The sequence below is a fragment of the Nesoenas mayeri genome (assembly GCF_963082525.1).
Source record: "Nesoenas mayeri genome assembly, chromosome: 1".
Lineage (NCBI taxonomy): Eukaryota > Metazoa > Chordata > Aves > Columbiformes > Columbidae > Nesoenas > Nesoenas mayeri.
The window spans coordinates 121,860,175-121,879,804 of record NC_137541.1 but is presented as its reverse complement, the minus strand read 5'-3'; the positions used below and the strand labels follow the sequence as shown (position 1 = coordinate 121,879,804).

The 19,630-nt window shown below is 39.4% G+C and overlaps 1 protein-coding gene across 1 annotated transcript in view; it reads left to right on the top strand.

Moving 5' to 3' along the window:
* Positions 1-19,630, top strand: part of DOP1B (DOP1 leucine zipper like protein B) — a 49,754-nt gene that overhangs the window by 19,553 nt on the left and 10,571 nt on the right. Inside the window, exons 10-26 of the mRNA XM_080341973.1 lie at positions 1,504-1,624; positions 3,022-3,141; positions 3,720-3,825; positions 4,301-4,492; positions 5,343-6,036; positions 7,087-7,355; positions 8,151-8,303; positions 9,312-9,412; positions 10,092-10,282; positions 12,006-13,617; positions 14,243-14,354; positions 14,813-15,001; positions 15,658-15,783; positions 16,395-16,529; positions 17,259-17,314; positions 18,398-18,502; positions 18,586-18,652. Coding sequence (XP_080198099.1) covers positions 1,504-1,624; positions 3,022-3,141; positions 3,720-3,825; positions 4,301-4,492; positions 5,343-6,036; positions 7,087-7,355; positions 8,151-8,303; positions 9,312-9,412; positions 10,092-10,282; positions 12,006-13,617; positions 14,243-14,354; positions 14,813-15,001; positions 15,658-15,783; positions 16,395-16,529; positions 17,259-17,314; positions 18,398-18,502; positions 18,586-18,652 — 4,349 coding nt within the window. The remainder of the gene's footprint in view (positions 1-1,503; positions 1,625-3,021; positions 3,142-3,719; positions 3,826-4,300; positions 4,493-5,342; positions 6,037-7,086; positions 7,356-8,150; positions 8,304-9,311; positions 9,413-10,091; positions 10,283-12,005; positions 13,618-14,242; positions 14,355-14,812; positions 15,002-15,657; positions 15,784-16,394; positions 16,530-17,258; positions 17,315-18,397; positions 18,503-18,585; positions 18,653-19,630) is intronic.

Here is a 19,630-nt window from a genome sequence, read left to right as displayed (position 1 = left end):
ACATCCTGCGCAATTCTTACTAATTCTGAATATGTGCATGTTGTGCATTAGTATGCACCTTGGACCTGGTTCAGAATGGTGCTCTGGAGCAAGCACCGGCTCCAGGTTATCTCAGGCTCTTCTGCAGAGCACTCCACTGTGTGGCATGGACGTATCCTAATGAGGATAACACTCTGCCATGCCCAGAACTTCGATCTGAGGGTCCAGTTAAAAAGAACCACTTCTGCTCTACTCTCAATATTCTGCTCAATTCATTCCTTGGAGCATACTCCCTAAAATACTGTCAGGCCTGGTTTTGTTCTGTCTTATAGAGCAGCTTTATCTGGAAAACCACCGGTAGTGCTCTTGCCTGGGTTTGTTTCCAGTGCTCAGCTATGCTTGCAGGCCTTCCTGCACGCTTGCATCAGACTCTTGTGACCACGTTGCGCTTCCAGGCGCTGTAGTCTCACAGGCAGCTAGCCTGTGGTCGTACTGCTGCCAAAGTGGGCAGTGCCACTTACCTGCAGGTGCTCCAGCTGGAAATAACCTGCCGTGGAAGTGGGGAGACTGGGGCAACCCTGGCAGTGGTGCTGCCAGCTTGTGCTGGCCTGACACTGCTGTGGGAGCTATCGCTTTAGACATCATGGATGAGCTGTGAAGAATTTCCTCCTTTCCTCTGGACTGTCACATGTCTGTCCTGTTGCATACATGAAGTTGCCAGCCCCAGAAGGGTGAGGCTTTGCTGGCTCTTATTTTAAAGGGCAAGTTCTCTTTTCTGTATCAGAAAATTAAGCCAAAGTGACTTGACAGATTTTTAGGATGTAATAATACCCTGTAAGATCCATGCACAGATAAATCTTTGAAATTACGTTCTGTGAATCTGACAGGTATGAGAAGCCTGTGGATTGGTTAAAAGGTATTTCTAAGAAGCTAATAGAGTTTTAACAACCGACTGTATCCTGAAGTGTTGTTCTTTGTATTATCTTGGGTGCAAGAGGGATGGTACAATTACTACACCTGTAGACTTAGAATAAAACTAATGTACTGGAACTAAGCACTCAAGTGGCAGCTGGTTTTGCAGGCTGCTGTATTTGGTAAGCTTATCCTCTTTCATAGGTCAGGAAAGTCTGTTTAAGCACATTTTGTGTCAAAGAATTATCAAAACAATGCCAAGAAAAATGAGGATTATATATTGTTTATCCAATAAATGAATGCTACCTTAGTAGAAGCAGTTGTTAGTCTGCTTATAAGACAGTGGTGCTAATGTTTCTTCTGCTGGTTTTAGCTGGTTTTCAGCTGGTTTGTGGTTTGTTTTTTATTCTTCTTCTTATTATTAAAAATCTACATATTTAATTTTATTTTAACTGGAAAATCTGACATTTTAAAAAGCCTCATTTTCATCTTACGTGGATGTTCGTTTTTTTAGTCTAGCTACCCTAATTTAATTCTATACAAGTTTGTAGCTGAGCTGCCTAACAATCACTTTGTTGCAACTACTAGATTCTTTTTTTCCTTCAATTGTAGGGCCACAGGTTGTTGGGGATCTGTTCCTTGAAGTTATTAGAGCCTTTTATTCCTACTGCAGAGATGCACTTGGTTCTGATCTCAAACTCAGCTACAATCAAAGTGGCAACATACTTGCAAGGTATAACTACAGGTTTTCAACTATTAACTGAAACTGTATCATTTATATTAAGCTAACTTACTGAAAGCTAACCAATTTAAGGTCACTTTTAACAAATCATAGAATCATTTAAGTTGGAAATGACCTTTAAGATTATCAAGTCCAACCATAAGCCTAATACTTCCAAGTCCACCTCTAAACCATGTCCCTGAGGACCACATCTACACGTCTTTTAAACAGCTCCAGGGACTCAACCAGTGACTCCACCACTTCCCTGGGCAGCCTGTTCCAATGCCTGACAACCCTTTCCATGAAGAAATATTTCCTAATATCCAATCTAAACCCTCCCTGGTGCAACTTGAGGCTGTTTCCTCTTGTCCTGTCACTTGTTACTTGAAAGAAGAGACCAACACCCTCCATGCTACAACCTCCTTTCAGGTAGTTGTGGAGAGCGATAAGGTCTCCCCTCAGCCTCCTTTTCTTCAGGCTGAACAGCCCCAGTTCCCTCAGCTGCTTCTCGTCAGACTTGTGCTCCAGGCCCCTCACCCACTTTGTTGCCCTTCTCTGAACTCTCTCCAGCTCCTCAGAATCTTTTCTGTAGTGAGTGGCCCAAAACTGAACACAGGATTTGAGGTGCAGCCTCACCAGTGCCCAGTACAGGGGAACAATCACTACCCTAGTCCTGCTGGCCACACTATTGCTGATACAAGCCAGGATGCTGTTGGCCTTTATGGCCGCCTGGGCACACTGCTGGCTCATGTTCAGCTGCTGTTGACCAACACCCACAGGTCCTTTTCCACCAGGCAGTTTTCCAGCCACTCTCCCCTGAGCCTGTAGCGCTGCCTGGGCTTGTTGTGACCCAAATGCAGGACCCGGCACTTGGCCTTGTTGAACCTCATACAGCTGGCCTCAGTCCATCATTCCAGCCTGTCCAGATCCCTCTGTATGGCCTTCCTGCCCTCCAGCTGATCAACACTCCCACCCAGCTTGATGTTGTCTGCAAACTTACTGGGGGAAAGTAACTTGTATGTACGATGAGATTTTTCTATGACTTTTCCTCCATGTATGCTTGATTTCTCTTTAATTAGCAGAGAAGAAAATTAAGTACACTGCCTGTGGTTGATGTTGATTAAATCCAGTTATATTGGCCAAGAATCAATCTGGTGACAGAACTCTTAGCCTTTAGATTTTCAAAGTTGAAGCCTTGATTTCACCTGGGAGAAATATTCTCAAACTCTACCTATTCTGGAATTACTTAGTCCTGGGTTTAAAACTATCAATGCATTTTAGCTTGAAGAGAAAAGGGGAAAAATTTTTTACAACGCATCAGCTAATACTGAGATGTGCCTGCTCCTAGAATCTTCACTAACATCTGTTTCTTTTTTTTTTTTTCTCCTTTTTTTTTCCCTTTCACACAGTGCAATCAAAGAGAACAAAAATGCTTCGGAAATTGTCAAAACAGTCAATTTGTTGATCACATCCTTAAGCACAGATTTTCTTTGGGATTACATGACCAGATGTTTTGAAGATTGTTTCAGGTGTTTATATTGTCAAACAATAGTACTTACGAGCTATCTATTTAAGATAATAAAGTTTACTGAAACATTATAGAGGGAACATAATATGTGTTAGAATCAGGCAGATATGTAAGTTGCATCCTAAAATAATTCAAGAAGGGAAACAGCTAAACTATTAGATGGAAACTTGCAACCTGAGAATCAAATGAATTACTTTCAAAGTGACACCTGAAGAAGGAAGAGGTTTGGGAGGGGAAGTAGAGATGTCTTCCTTGGAAGAACAAGTGGTTTTTGAAGAAAAATAGATATATCTATCCTTTTCTCTTTCTAAGAGAGAAGATTATACCTTAAGTGGTAAGATTATGTATGGAGGTTCAATTCAAAAATTAGAAGCTCTTTAGCATCCCACATGCAAGCTACAATTTAGTTGGTTTTGACAGAATGTTTTATCCTGCTGTATTAGAAGTCAGTTGTACTTTTACTTTGCTTCAGAAATCGTAGCTGTTCAGTATTTTGTGCCAGTTTTAATGAAGCCTTTTTGTGATAACAAGAATTTTGACAGGAAAAGAGCTTACAAAATAATGTTTCTCTCAATCCAGAAACAAATCCACACAGATGAGATATCCTCTTGAAAATATTAGCACTCCTCCTACAATTTCAGAGCTCTGCACACTATTGGTGTTTCTTCTTGACGTGATTCCTTTGGTAAGGCAACCTGAAGCTAAGTGCTTCAAAGTCTTAAGCAACTTAAATAATTCAGATTGTGATTACTTAAAATGTAAATAGGCAAATTGACATACGTATGCATATGCTTGCTATGTCCTGCAAAGTATGGTTTTATGTGCTGACTTTATATACAACTACCTGTGCTATTGCCTAGCAAAATAAAAATTGTTTGCATTTTAAAATGCAGTGATTCTATCAAAGGAATGAAGAAGTGTACCTTTTGCTTCTTAGGTAAATAATTTCCTGGGATTTTTTGGTCTCTTAGTAGCTGGCTGACTATCATGAGCTTTTTAGGATGTGAATCAGTCTTCATCATGTAGAATGGGGAAAGAAGGAATAGCACTGAAGCAAGTTTGTACAGCTTAACCATTCATGAACTGACTTTATCAATCATTGATCAATGTTGCTAGATGGATGAATAATAATATATGATAACTATTTTAATTTATTTTAGGAACTCTACTCTGAAGTGCAGACTCAGTATCTTCCACAGATGCTCAGTTATATGGTACAGTCTCTTCTGGAAAACATGGAAGTATTAGGTTTACCAGAACTCACTCATGCCTTAAAGACCTGTTTTAAGGTGCTTAGCAAAGTGCAAATGCCTCCCTCCTATTTGGACATTGAGACAGGAAGTGGAAGTGGGGTAAGTGTTTTTTAACTACTCATAGATGTTTAAAATTGTTAGTGACATAATTTATTTTAAAATGCTAATTCTCCTAACTTTAACCTGGATGATAACTGCATCATTAAAGATTTTTGAAACTTATCTTCCTTGGCCCCTTCCAGAGCCCTCTGATGCCTTGTCATTCTTATGAGTATTCAGTTCTGACTTGTTTGAGTTATTTGTGACAGTGAAGGAGTATAGTCTTCTCTGAAACTGGAGCTATAATCCTACTTCCTGAGAAGAATGTCATCTTAATGATTTTGAAAAGCACTCAGCATCATGCAGTTGCTAAAGACTTGAATTACCAAATCAATCCCAGCTTTACAGCTGAATAGGTCTGCAAGGCTTTCAATTAATATTTTAGTTTAACACAATGTGGTATTATTTGTGTGCAGGAGACCATGATAGGGAATGAGGAGTAGATGGCATAAAGCAGTCACACAAGCACAGCCTGCCAAAGTTTTGCTGTAGAACAAATACGTGCATTTGACTAGAAATAATTCAACATAAGTAATACTGTTCTAGTGGTGAATTGATTTTAAGGAAACATTTCCTTTTGATCAGTATCTGTGGCCATGGATCTGTTGTTGTTTGAGGAGTCAATGTGTGGGGGATTATATAAACATTTGTTAAGTTTTAAATGCAATTGAATTGAACTGCTTACGAATAACTTTGTCTCATGATTTTGTAAAAGTAAGCTGTTATCTGGAAATTGCAAATACTAGGTTTTTTTTCTATCATAGCTGTGCCCTAGTGCCTGCCGCAGTTCTCCATAGTTTAAAATGATCTACGCCTTGCCACATTAACCACATTAACATTCCTGTTTTAGAGCCCAGTGAAAAAGGAAAATGTGGACATAACCTCAGAGACTCAGTCTGTGCTGCAAGAGGAGGATGAGACTCCATTCCCCCCCCTGAAGTCAGAAGACAGTGGCATTGGTCTAAGTGCTTCCTCCCCGGAGCTCTCTCAACACTTGGGGATGCCAACTGTGACCCTTGAGAGAGACGATGTCTGGAAGAAAGGGGGGAGCATTCAGAAGACTTTGTATTGCATCCAGGAGCTGGTTGCCAAGTTTTCCAGTAGATACATTTTTGGGGTGCAGTTTCAAGAAACGAGTAATGAAAGCATCTCAGCAATGAATCTGAGTGGAAAAGAGAAAAAAGAGAATGGCTACAGATTACCTGCAACTGCTAGCAAGAAAAAGAGTCCATGGGATGCAAAGCAGATCACTGTACCTCAATTTAAACAAATGCTTTCAGACTTATTCTCAGTTCGAGGGTCACCATTCAAGAACAAGGGTTCTAATCCTCTTCCTTCTGACTGCAACTCTAGTAATAAAAAAGAAAAGGAGGAAGAAGAGTGGGACTTAGAACAAGTGATGCTTGTCTTGGGACCCCTTAGAGGCGACTGCAAGGAAGCTTTCTCTGCCGCTTGTCACCTTTTGTTGGATTGTACCACATTCCCAGTCTATCTATCGGAGGAGGAGATGGAACAGTTGTATCTCTCTCTGTTTCAGGTTCCTGGTAAGAAAAGATTCCTTTACTGGGCAACTTGAGTATTTGAGGATACAAATAGCAGTGTGAGCTTGGCTCTTTGCAAGACATGTGACCGTGGCCAGTAGCAATACCTTTTGACAGGGCTAAAGGCAAGTTGCATGTGAATTAAAGATTTACTTACATCAGTATGTGTTTTGTGTCTTGCAGCTGAAGAACTATTTTTACCAAGCATTTAAAATTCACATTCTTCTGAAAGCTTTCACTACAAAACTTGTAGCTGAAAGGATAAAAAGACGTAGCCTGTAGAGTCCTGTGGCATTGTTCAACATTTTCACAAAATCCATCTCCCTTCTTCCATGTCCTGTGTCCTGTTCTCCCCCCACCACCAAAAGAAAAAGGGTGTGTTAGAGGAAGGTGGGTGTAGATGGGAAACTGGAGCTCTAAACTGTAACAGAAGCAACAACAGCTCTTTCCCTAACCTTCAGAATTCAAAGGACTCCAAAGTTAACAATAACCTTGTATAATTAGAGAGCCTGTTTGTTCTGGGAATTCAAGTTCATTAACTTTAGCAGGAGCAATTATTGGCCTGAAGGCTAGTTGGCAAAATATATTTGTAATGAATGGAGAGGTGGGAAACTAGAAAATCGGATTCTCTTCTTCACTTCACTGTGAATTTCTGCTGTCTTCCTTAGCAAAGGGATGATATGCCCGTCATCTACATGGGTGAGCTGTCTTGACACTTGACAATGACAGCTGGAAAACAGCAGCTATAAAAATTAGTTGAGAATAAACATAAACTGGAAAGCAGAAATCCACTAGTTACGGGGTTACTGGGGTACTGCAAGAACTTTCTGCTGGGGGAAATAGGGAAAAGAATATAACTTGGTTTGAAACAGACTATAACTTGCTTTGAAACAAGCCCCTTCTAAAGTAAGGGACTTGATGATAGCATGAGAGTTGGATTTGGGCAGTCATTTTAGTCTGTTGGTCCTGTGAGCTTGATTGAAGAATTCTTAGAAATATGACCATAACCTTGAGATTATTCAAAAACTGTTTTCTCTTTTATCTTCTGAGAAGGTTGTGATGCCAGCTTCCCTCTGTGGCTGAAGTCCTTAATGACAATATGCTGTTGTGTGAATGACTGCTATGTTCAAAACGTGTCCATCTTCACTCTGCTGGAGGTGATCAACCATTCCCAGTCACTGGCGCTTGTGATAGAAGACAGAATGAAGCGGTACAAGGTGTCTGGCCACAACCCTTTCTTTGGAAAGCTACAGATGGTCACCCTTCCTCCCATTGCTCCTGGAGTTCTAAAGATCATCTCAGAGAAAACAGATTTCTACCAGGTGTCAATTTTCATTTTCTTTTTTTACTGCCCAGCTACACTGAACCTCTAAGGATAGGGTGGGAAAGCAAATGTTATTTGCATGGATGTTTGAGGACAGCATGTTTGTGTTATACTGCCAATTTTTGCTTCCACAAGCATTTGAAAGCAATCGCATTCTTCTTCATGTTCTTTTCAACAGGATGTTAAAAAATTGAAGGTTTTTTTTCAAATTTCTACTTGGTTTTGTGCCCAAATTCTTGGGGTGTAGGTATAGTTGATTTCTGTTTTGAAGGGTTTGGTTTCTTTGGCTTGAAAACTACACTTAGAAGTTCGACATCACTCTAAGTTTTCAGATAAGATAAAATGTTAGTGGGTGAATAATAATGAAAACATTCTGTACTCCTTGTTTTGAGTATATGTATTTCAAAGATGTTTTACTTTTTCTGACCATTTATTGATATTAGTATTAGTATGAGGGTTGGTTCCAAGATCTTTTTCTCAGTTACTGGGTTTCCAATTGCTGTGCCTGGCACATGTGCAATCTGTTAATTTTTGATCCAGAAAATAGAAGCAGAAATGCTTTTCTTAACTTCTAGGTGTGTACATTTTTAGTACCTGTCCTAGTAGGATAGGAAAGTTGCATTTCTTTAGGTCTGTGACCTAAATTCTTGCTCTTTGCTAAACTGAGATGATTTGGAAATCCATTTTGGTAATAGAGGGCATTTATGCAAGTCAGGGAAGCAATGGCACATAATAATAATAATAATAATAATAATAATAATAATAATAATAAATTGTTGTTATTTTTCTCTAGAGAGTGGCCTGTGTGCTCTGGAATCAACTGAACAAAGAGACACGGGAGCATCATATTGCCTGTGTAGAACTCTTCTACAGGCTGCATTGCTTGGCACCATCGGCAAACATCTGTGAAGACATCATCTGCCATGCACTTTTGGATCGTGATAAAGTAAGTCCTGTATTCAATGAAGCCCCTTCAGCACTTCAGAGTTTTCCAGTGCTTCCCAGTCTGCTTTCAGTTCCCTTCCATCTCATGTCTTCACTCCTATGGTCTCTTTGTCTTCCAAGAGTCCGACAGACTCTGTTCACACCTTTACAGTTCCCTGGGATTTATTCATCATGGTAATACCGCTAAACTTAATCTCTGGATACAAGCTGTATCAGTCAATGCTGGAGCTTTATTCGTTTCAGCCCAAATCATATAATATCTAAAAACTTGCAGTTTTTGTCAGTATTTCCAGACTGACCCAGCTCCACCAATAACTCTAAAATAATTTTGTAAACTTCATATTCCAACAAAAGGCTTTATTACCTCGTTAAGTATATGTCAACATAATGTTGACCCTGTGTCCACCTTAGTATTTAGATCTCATAATAAGTTGTATTTTAGGTGAGGCAATTATTATTTTACTTGTCTAGTTTAATCACAGAACAGTTCTTTAACTTACAGTATATTTTTGAGAAGTGCCTTGCACAATAAAACGTAAAATAGCCACCTTCAGTCTTCAGCATTGTTTTCATATCTTTGCTCTTACAACTTTTATCTTACAAGCTTGAAAATTTTTTAGAAGCTTTCAAACAGAATTACCAATAATAAACACTACCTATTATACCAATGTCTCCCCATTTGTCATCCAACTTTTAAACCACCCTAACAACAAACCAAGACTAAAATATTTATACACAAGAGCCCTGAAATACATTTTTGATATACTGACATGCCTTTTTTTGCTCCTACAAACACTATGGCTGTTAAGTTTTGATTGTGTATTCATGGATATATGGCATTTTGGTTTAGTCTATTGCAAAACAGAAAAAAGTGTTCTCAAACTACCTGAGAAGGATTAGCAGTCATCTACAAAATAACAGTTGTTCTGCTAGAGGTTTAAAAATCACTAAAACTGTACTCTGAGATAAATGCTCCAAATATATGTATTTGTCTTGTTTCCTTGCCAAGGGGACAAGGCTGGAAGCGCTGTTCAGATTCTCCGTCATGTGGCATCTGACCAGAGAGATCCAAGGCAGCAGAGTGACTTCTCACAATCGGTCCTTTGATAGGTATTTTCCATTTCCACTGGCTTAGGCTTACATTTATATATTTAACTATATCACGCATGTTCTGTTCTTTTTTTCTGAGGTGGGAAAAGTACTCTGTACAGAGAAAAAAAGTGAGCAAAAGGAAGATCTTCAACTTTCTTGCACTATTACCTTCGCAAAGCACTCTGTGTGCATGGTGCACTTTCTTGTGTGAAGGAACTTTCTGTAAAAATAAAAAGAGCTTCATATATGAAGAGTAACTTGCAGACAAGTTTCTGCGTAGCAGACATTTTTTATCTTGGAGTGGGTTAGATTTTTTCCCCAAGAAAATAGAATTAATTAGAATTAATAGCTGTATTAATACTTGTGGAAAAAAACAAAAACACAACTTATTTTATACCTTTGTATAAAATGAGACAAAAGCATTAAGAGTCTTTCTAAATAAATATGTGAAAGAACTTTAAAATATGCTGCTCTACTAGAGTGTGAGTATATGTATGGCCTTGCTTCTACAAACACATGTGTACTTGACCTCAACTCTGGAAAATGTGCATGATTAATCTGCTGTTAGCAGACATGAGCCACTGGCTGGTGCCTACTTGAACATGCACCATGTCTGTTTCCTGCCACTATTTCGTTGTTTGCATTAACTTTTGCAGGGATTTCAATTGTACTTCTTCATTCTGATTTCTCCACTCAGGTCTCTGTTTGTGGTACTGGACAGTCTCAATTGTTCAGATGGCGCAATTGGTGCTGCAGCACAGGGCTGGCTGATCCGTGCCCTTTCACTTAATGATGTTGCACGGATTCTTGAACCAGTCCTGCTGCTGCTGCTTCATCCAAAGACACAGCGCACGTCCATCCACTACATCAAACAGAAAAATTCAGCAGGTAAAACTGTTCTTAGACTGAAACTGTAAGTGCTAACATAGTATTGCATACTCCTGAACACCTACTGAAGGTCATCTCTGAAGTGCAATGGCATCCTATTACCCTGAGTTGTCTTGTATCAGTTCCATAGATTCCACCTCGTCCAAGTATCTCTAGTAATGCCTAAAACAGGGTTCAGGAGTAAGTCATGCTCGTTGAAGGCCTGATGAGCATTTCTATTGTGGTGGCTGCACCTACTTTGTTGGTTTGGATTGCTTCCTGCTTTGCTCTGAGATCTTGTCCCACACTTCTCATTGCCATTCCCAGATGATCCACATTGCATGTGTGTTCATTGTTCACAGGATCCCGTCTCGAGCAAAACTAGGTCTGCAACCAAATGAAATCCAGGAGCAGTTTGGTGACTATGTCAGTCCAGGAACTGTTCCAGTAGGCAGGATGGACAGGCAGATCTTACTCTCTCTGCCCAGTCTTGCCTTAGCACACCATGCACGCTCATATCAGGTTTCTTTATTTGGCATCATGTTACACTAATCATACAGGTTGTGAGGAACATTTTATGGAGATCTTGCTGTTTAGGGCACAACACACACACACACACACACAAAACTAGTTCTGCTAACTTCTAAAAATTAAAATGGCTTTGCCCAAAGAATATCCATCTTGATTCAAGAGGAGAGCTGAGCCTTTGTGGCATAAGTCTTGAGGTAGCCCAGAGCTAGGATGTAGAAGCAAAGAGAGATGTTTGGAATTGAAGACGACCTGCAGCAACACAAATTTAGGAATGTGGCAGGGAGTCTTTACCTTGGCAGGATAAATTTGACAGCTGGAAGATGTCTATTTTAAGACCTGTAATGAGAACCATTGTGAACCACATATGACCTGTGTGTCAAATGTGGAATAGACGAATGTGACAGAGATCTGTGGGGGCAGCTGAGGAAGACTGAGACAGGTACGGAGCTAGGGTTCACTCCAAGTGTGGAGTCCTGCAAAGACAGGCGGGAAAGTCTATTCAGGTTTGAGATTGCTGGGAAGTGTCTTTGGATTTAGGATTGCTGGAAGTGGTACGGATATGAGACACCTTTTGGCCCAAGAAGGTTTTTTCCTGGAGCGGATAGGAGAAGTGTCTGGTGCTTTTGTATAAAAAAAGATTCTGTGTCACCTGTCTGTCTTATTACTCTTAACCTAGCTGTTGGCTTGCGTAATTGTTTTTCTGTCTTGATTGCCAAATAGTTATGTGGCAGACATTTATAGCATCCAAAGGGACCTGTTTATTAGATGCTATCCAAACACGGAGCTAATATATTCCTTTCTTGTTCCACAGCATGTAATCAAGGAAAACATTAGCTCTTTTTAAAAAAAAAAAAAACCTTGTTTGCTATCCTTTGCATTTCCCTCCTGATCTCCATAAACACGTTGTGCTCAGGAAGCATAAAAAGGTTTCACATCTAGGGAATCACAGCATAAGAGAAACAACATATGCTTTTTGTTTTAATCCTATTATCTTGTGCTTACAGTAGGTTAGAACTGCTTTACCACTTAAAAAAAAGATAATTCTTGCCTTAACCCAGCTTTTTTTTAGCTCCAGTTATTACAATTAATAGTAGACTAGAACAGAGTAGCCTTTTAACCTTTTTTTTCCTCTTAATTCTATTCAATATAAAACATGTTGTGTGAAATGGACAAATACATGGTCTTTTTGATAAAAAATAATTTTCTCCACCAGATATACGTGATTGGCTTTGCAAGAAAAAGCCCTCTTTGAAAGAGTCTGGCATCTCTGAGAGCAATTCTGAGGAAAACCTTCCATTGAGCCAGTTTACTACGGTGGATAGAGAAGCAATTTGGGCAGAAGTGGAAAAAGATCCAGAGAAGCTGGAGTTGAAAACTGAACAGTCTGAAAACAATGGCTCTTCTAATCCAGTAACTTCACATGAAGCAGATGGTGACGAAGATAACAGTGAGCACACAGAATCAGCAGACACCAGCACAGGCCATGATAGTGAAAATACGTCTTCTTTTTCTCCTTCTCTGGAACTGCAAGAAGTGAGCAACGAAGACAATGACAGTGCTGCAACTGGTGGCAAAGAGACCATTAGCCATGTGAGGTCTCTCAATGCATTCCTTCCTGAAAGTTCCAAATCCAGTGTAGCCCTAAACCTTGTGCGTGCTGACTCTGAGAGGACTCAAGCATCAGAGTCTCTGTCAAGTGATGAAGAGGTGGACTTGGAGCTCCAGGAAATTACCCATTCTAGGTTGCTCAAGCAGCAGAAGGAAAAACAGGAGATGATTGAGGCTTTATTCAAACACATGCTCTTATATTTGCAGCCTTATGATTCTAAGAGAGTATTGTATGCTTTTTCTGTTCTGGAGGCAGTGCTTAAAACAAACCCTAAAGAATTTATTGAAGCTGTAGCTAGTACAAGCATGGATACCAGTTCCACAGCACATTTGAATCTTATTTACAATCTCTTAGCTCGCCATCAGGAAGCTCTTGTAGGGCAGAGTTTTTATGGCAAGCTTCAGACTCAGTCCCCAACCATGTACCCCCATTCTCTTCTAATAGAATTGCTCACTTACCTCTGTCTCAGTTTTCTGCGCTCATATTATCCATGCTACTTGAAGGTCACACACAGAGATGTGCTTGGCAACAGAGACGTTCAGGTGAAAAGTGTGGAAGTCCTGATTAGAGTGGTGAGCCAGCTAGCTACCATGGCAAAGGCAGCAGAGAGTAAGAACTTAGAGTTCATACGCAATTTGCTAGGAAGATGCAAAATTCAAGAGTTTGTTCTTCTTTCTTTGTCTGCATCTATGTATACAAGTCAGAAACGGTATGAACTGCTCATGGCAGATGGAACTAATAATGTTCCTGATGAAGAACTCTTTGAAGAGAGTGTAATCAATTTTGGGCATGATCAAATATGGAGCGAACACCCACTCCAGATTGAGCTGCTGAAGCTCTTGCAGGTATTGATTGTCTTGGAGCACCACCTTGGACAGACTCATGAGGAGCAGGAGAATCAGCCAGACCTCTCTAAGGAATGGCAGCAGGCTCTTAATTTCCAGCAGGCTATCGGTGCAATGCAGTATGTCTATCCACACCCAATAACTTCACAGGGATTGTTTGTCTCTGCTGTGGTTAGAGGTTTGCAACCAGAGTATGGCTACGGGATGCATCCCACTTGGGTAGGCTTAGTCACATGTTCCCTGCCCTATTTTGGGAAGTCTTTAGGCTGGACTGTGGCACCATTTGTTGTACAGATATGTAAAAACCTGGATGATCTTGTCAAACAGTATGAAAATGAAGCTGTGAAGACATCTGCAAAAACATCTGCAAGGTAAGAGTCTGCAGTGTGGGATTTATTATGCTGAAAGGTTCCCCTTACTACAGAGTGGTGCATAGTAACTGACTGGTTTAGTGTTGTAGCTCCCAGAGTTTTATCCTCAAACCCTGCTGCCTGTGCAGCTGGCTATCCCTTGAGCCCAGGTGAGGCAGAGGCAGTATCAGTGCAGCAGAGTGCCCTGCGGCTGGAGGAAGAGAGGAAAGGGAACCAGCAGCTGTGATAATTCATGTCCTCCCCTGCCTGCCGTCCAAGTAGAAAACAAGTTCCCAGTTTTGACAAGACTAAGGATTTTGGGTGACTAATTGAGGAGAGACACCCTGGAGAAGAAAAATACAGTGATACTGTTCAGAACAGGCAGTAAGTGAAAGGAGTAGGGGAAAATAATCAGACACTAAAGATTTATGGTCACCTGGGGAATAATATTCTAAAAGATCTAGACAGGAAAACGGGTTGTCCAAGCATAGTTTGTGAATGCTTTGTGTTGATATTCCTGGCTGGTCATTCCAGTATTCTTTTAGCTATTGAATAGAAACAGGTTTCTGATGCAATTTTTAATCAAGGAAATACCACTTGGCCTGTTAACCTTCTTTTTTATCCGCCCCCGCCTTTCTCTGCAAAGCTTAACTTCTAAAAGAGAAAATGTTACACCTGATTACCCACTAACCCTTTTGGAAGGTCTGACAACCATTGGTCACTTCTGCCTTCTGGATCACCCTAATCAAACTAAAAAGGTAAGTGCTTGACATCTACCACTTGCTTGACACCTCAGCACCAGTTTGTCATAGTATGCATCCCTTTTTCATCCAGAGGTGAATATAAGTAGTAAAGCAGCACTTGTACAAGAAGATAACTTTAAGGAAGCCTTACAGCACACCAAAGGGAATGAACTAAATAAAAGTGTATGAGAGGGGGACTGAATTTTTTTTGAGACAGGCATGTGAATTTTAAGCAGAAGATGTTAATGGTGATCTTGGTCACACACGTATTAGTCTGTCTGTACCAAAATAGTGAACAGAAAATTCAGTAGAGTCTAATAAAAGCAATGTATTTAAGGAGTAGACTGGTTGAATTATTTTAAAAGTTGTCATTACAAAAGTTGACTATAATTCTCCTAATTATAGAATTAAAACAGTCACTCTGTGGTACCTAATATAGTGTATTTTAATATTCATATATTTGTTTTTTCTAGTCATCATGTTTAGCTGAACCTGCAAACCTGAGAAACGCTAGGAATGCCATTTTGGAAGAATTGCCTCGCATTATCAATACCATGTCCCTTCTTTGGAGCGTTATAAAGAGGGAAGACTCTCAAAAAAGGCCAACTGACTTCTTTGGAACAACAAAAGGCTCTTCTTCAGTCTACTTTAAAGCAACCAAGGTAGGAGTTCTTTTAAACTGCTGCGTATCTCATCATCCTTGTCATCCTTTCCCTCATAGTGCATTTTACATAGAGCTCATAGGAATAGTTTTGCTATTGGACCACAAAGAAGTTTTGAAGAACTCCCATGAGCTACAGGCTTGCAGAGTACCTACCTACAAAAGCAGACTTTTTGCTGTTCTTTTTGCCCATCTGCACCCTTACATGATTTGTTTAATGTTTTGCTTTGTTCTGTGAGCTTCTGTTAATAGCTGCTCTAGAGCCAACCACCTCTCAATTATCTGCACCTTCCACAGGCAGGAGAACATGTACTTGAAGAAATAAAAATACTAGACTTTCCCCTTCTTTTTTCAATATTGCTAAATCATAGTAGTGACAAATATTTGTAGGAGAAGAGCAAATATAACACAGGTATTTATTTTTTCTGTTTTGCAATCTGTCTTCCAACAAATGTGACTTCCATCTGTAAGAAGGATATACTAACTCATAAATAAATTATCAAAACTTGTCTGTCTGTGAAGCATATAAAGAGATTCTTTTGTTGTGGTGTAACTTCTTAACGTCTTGGGAAAAGGAAGAATATTTTATAGACCATGAGATAGCCTTTGCCTTACAAATTTTAGCATTGACAGTTGTTTTTTTTTTCCTCCCTATAGACATTAAGAAATAAAATACTGGACTTCATCAATCCGTTGACAGCACAACTTGGAATTCAGTTGATGGCAGCAATTGCAGCAGTATGGAATAGCAAGAAACCTCATAAGAATCAAAGTAAAATCAAGGTGAAACTAAAGAAAGTCACCCTTAGTTTTCCAGTGTAAAGGCAAATGTTACATTTATATGATGAGTTCTAAATTCCGGGCTTGTTTATTGATTCTTTGGGGGTTTTCTACATATGACAATGGCAAGCAACTGAAAAATCTGAAACACTCTTATTTGTATGTTATTCCACAAGGCATCAGGAATGGAATTAAATAAGTAATCAAGTAAAAAGGACAGTGTGGCAGTTTGAGTCTGATAGTATTAGTCATTTTTTTATTCAATACTGGATTATGATCTTGGGATTGCAACTTGCCAATTATATTTTAAAGGTCTTGAATGAGCTGCATTTCCAAAGAAAGGTTAGAGTTGTATTCTCTGGAACTGAGTATTTGTTCTGAATAGAACACCTCTTTATTTTCTACTTTAATTTGAGCATAATGAGGTTGTTTCCTTGAAAGTGTTGGGAGAAGATCAGTATATGGCAAATCTTTGCATGCTTGATTTAACTTGTCTAATTTACATTTTGTATAAATATTACTATTTGAGTAATTACACAAAAGGCTGTTTTCTCAACTTCATGTTTTGCCTGGTACAGTGATCTGAGAGGTGTGTCCTTTTTTTGTTTTGTTAGATTCTTCCGGTGGCTAGTTCATCTCAGCTTATTCTTGTGGACTTAATATGTGCACTTAACACATTGAAAATTGACACTATATTACATCTAGTCAAAGAGGTAGTCAAGAAACCATCACAAATCAAGGGCGAAGAGGTAACCATGAAGATAATTCCCTTTTCTTAATATATTATATCCTGGATCTATTCCAATGTGTCTTCTAAATATTGTTAGACTGAGAGTTTGTTTTGTGTTTGCTTTGTTTGTTTGTTTGTTTTTTGTTTCGGTTTTGTTGTGCTTTTTTTGTTTTGGTTTGTTTTGGGGTTTTTTTGTAATGTGTGATTCTCTTTTGTTCCTGAATAAGTTGTACTCTCCAGCATGTGGGTTTTTGTGTTTTGATGCATCAATGTAAATAGGTTTTTCAGAATATTTTGCTAAAAAAGTTGCTGGTAATGAAAAGGTATGGGGTTCTCCAGTACTAAAGATGCTGACAATTTTCATAAAGCTGCTGCAGATCTACAACTCAGTGACACGTTTCTGTCTTTCTACGCTTACCTGAACAGTTAGAAATACTTCACATTGAGTTCGCTACATTCCAATTGGCTTTCAAGGAAACCAGTTTTGCCACTATGCACACCATTGTAGGAGTGATGTAGGAGTACCATTTCAAAGTAATGTGACAGCTACTGAACCAGAGTCCTCTGTTGAAGCTCTGAATTCCCCTGTACTGCTGTATAGATAGTTTTATCATAGTTGGTCACCTGTTGGAGTACAAGTGGTTTCTAAGAATGATGTGTTAACCACAGCTGTTACTCAACAGCTTGGACCTTTTTTTTATTTTTTCCCCTGATGGCAAATAATGGTTGTTTTGCTTTTATTTTTCAGAAATCTTCTCTTGTAGATATTCCAATGCTGCAGTTCAGTTATGCTTTCATTCAAAGGTAATTCAATGACTATAAAAAGAGAATTTTCTGGTTTACTCTAGTTAGGATAACAGCCAGCATCACTATTTCTCCTTTACTTTGATCTTTATTTTACAATGTCACAAAACACCTTCATGTAGGAAATGGTTATTGCCATTTCATTATTAAGTAACATACACAGAATAACTGGGCTATGAAATTAAGTGCCATTGATCTGTTGATAATGCCAGTCTGAAAGCCTCATTTCCTACTAAGAGAGCACCATACTTGAGGCTTCTCATTAGCAAGATACTTGTATAATTTCTTATGATCTTTCTCCTTATCTGTTCTGTGTTGCCAGATGAATGGATAGAGAACTTCTAAATTAAATGAAACTGCAATGGCTGCAGTCTCTGCTGGACACAGTGGGTCAAGGCAGTTGATTGGAAATAGTCCTTTGATTAAAACTCTTCTTTACATATTTGGCTTTTCTCAGATGGAAGCCTTGAGTTATATCAGACTGTACAATATACAGTGCGCAATAAGCCACGCAGATAAAGTAAGCTGGCATGCAGTGAAGTGGTTAGCTAAACTTTATTCCTTTTCTTCCCCCTGAAGACCCGGCTCTCTTACAGTGCTGGCTGGCATAATGCATGTGCTGCTTGCATTTACTGATGTATGCATATTGCCTGTGCTGCCAGATAGAATCATAGAATCATGCTGGGTGGAAGAGACCCTCAAGATCATGAAGTCCAACCATTAACATAACTCTGGCACTAAACCATGTCTCTAAGATCCTCACCTATATGTCCTTTAAACACCTCCAGGGATGGTGACTCCACCACTTCCCTGGGCAGCCTGTTCCAGTGCCTGACAACACTTTCCATGAACCAAAGTTTCCTAATATCCAATCTGAACCTTCCCTGGTGCAACTTGAGGCCATTACCTCTAATCCTAGCTCTTGCTACTTGGGAGAGGAGATCAATTAGAAAGGGGCAGGATCTAAAGGACTGATCTTGATGGAAGCTTTTAGATGACCGAGTTACCAATGTATGATGGTTTTCTGTTTTTCTTTAACTCTAACTTCAGACTTGGGTCTGTTTTGGTATTGCTTTTTGGCAGACTGCCTGTCTCAGCCTTGCAGGAGAACTTCCAGTCCTTACTAGGACTTCTCAAAGAGTCTGTGCAGTTGAACTTGGCTCCTCCTGGACACTTTCTTCTTCTCAGGTACTGTGTAAGAGAGAAGGTTTACAGATGTGTTGAGTAGACTTGTCCAGTTACTAACTCGGAGTGAATTGATTTTTCCACAGTACGCTGAATGACTTTGTGACTAGGACACCTACTCTAGAAAACAAAAAAGACCAAAAAGACTTGCAGGTACAGTGTACACCTATATTCCTTTAAGTTCATAAATCTGGCACTGTACATCTAAGTAAAAGTGGAGATGGCCTGATCTGTATTTTGTGTCTGAGTTCCCATGTGCTTTTAGAATGTGTGAATGTCCATCCACACGTTTTGGCTTAGGCTTGGTAAACATGGCAGACCTACATATGAAAGACATGCTGCACAGAATATCTCTATCAAAATTTTATCAAAAATACATGAAATCATAGTGGTAACTATGGACTTTTCAAAGGTATTTTGCCTGGGTAATTTTATGATTTTTCCCAAAAATTAAATCATAACACAAGTGTGATGTCATGACTTTATGTCATATGTGTAAGTATTGAAATCTCAAAACCATCTAGGCAAATTAGTAGTGTAATTATCCTTGAAGCTCATAGCTGTGTTTGGCAATGTAAATTACTGTCAGCTCGCCTTTTATATAAGGAAAGGGTGCAGTGGAACCGGATTCTCTTCCTATACTGGTTGTAATTTCACCAGAACTGTTTAAGCACTACCTGTGTGGATGCCGTTTTGGCTCTGAGCCAACATCATGCTATGTATGAGGTGAGACAGTGTTATGGTTATAGTACTTTTGTGTGCCAACAGAGAAATTAGGTCACCCCTTCTGCTTCAGAGACTTGCCAGCAAAATGACAATGATGATAAAAAGATATTTTTTCATCTTACCATCTTATAGCCTCTTCACAAGTGGCCTCTGCTTTGCTTTGGATATTTGGGGTTTGGTTTCATTAGAGTGACCAGCTTTTCATTTCACTGGGAATTAAATATGCTGAAGTGTGACTATGCACATAGTTCAATGCTATGTCTTGCTTACCCCTAATAGAAAGACCTAAATATGAACGGATGGATTGCCATAAAATAAAACCCTTCCTTGCTTAATGCTCTGCCTCAGTTAATGTTCTCCAAATATAAAATTATTAAAAAAGAACAGTGTTCAAAACAACAAAGG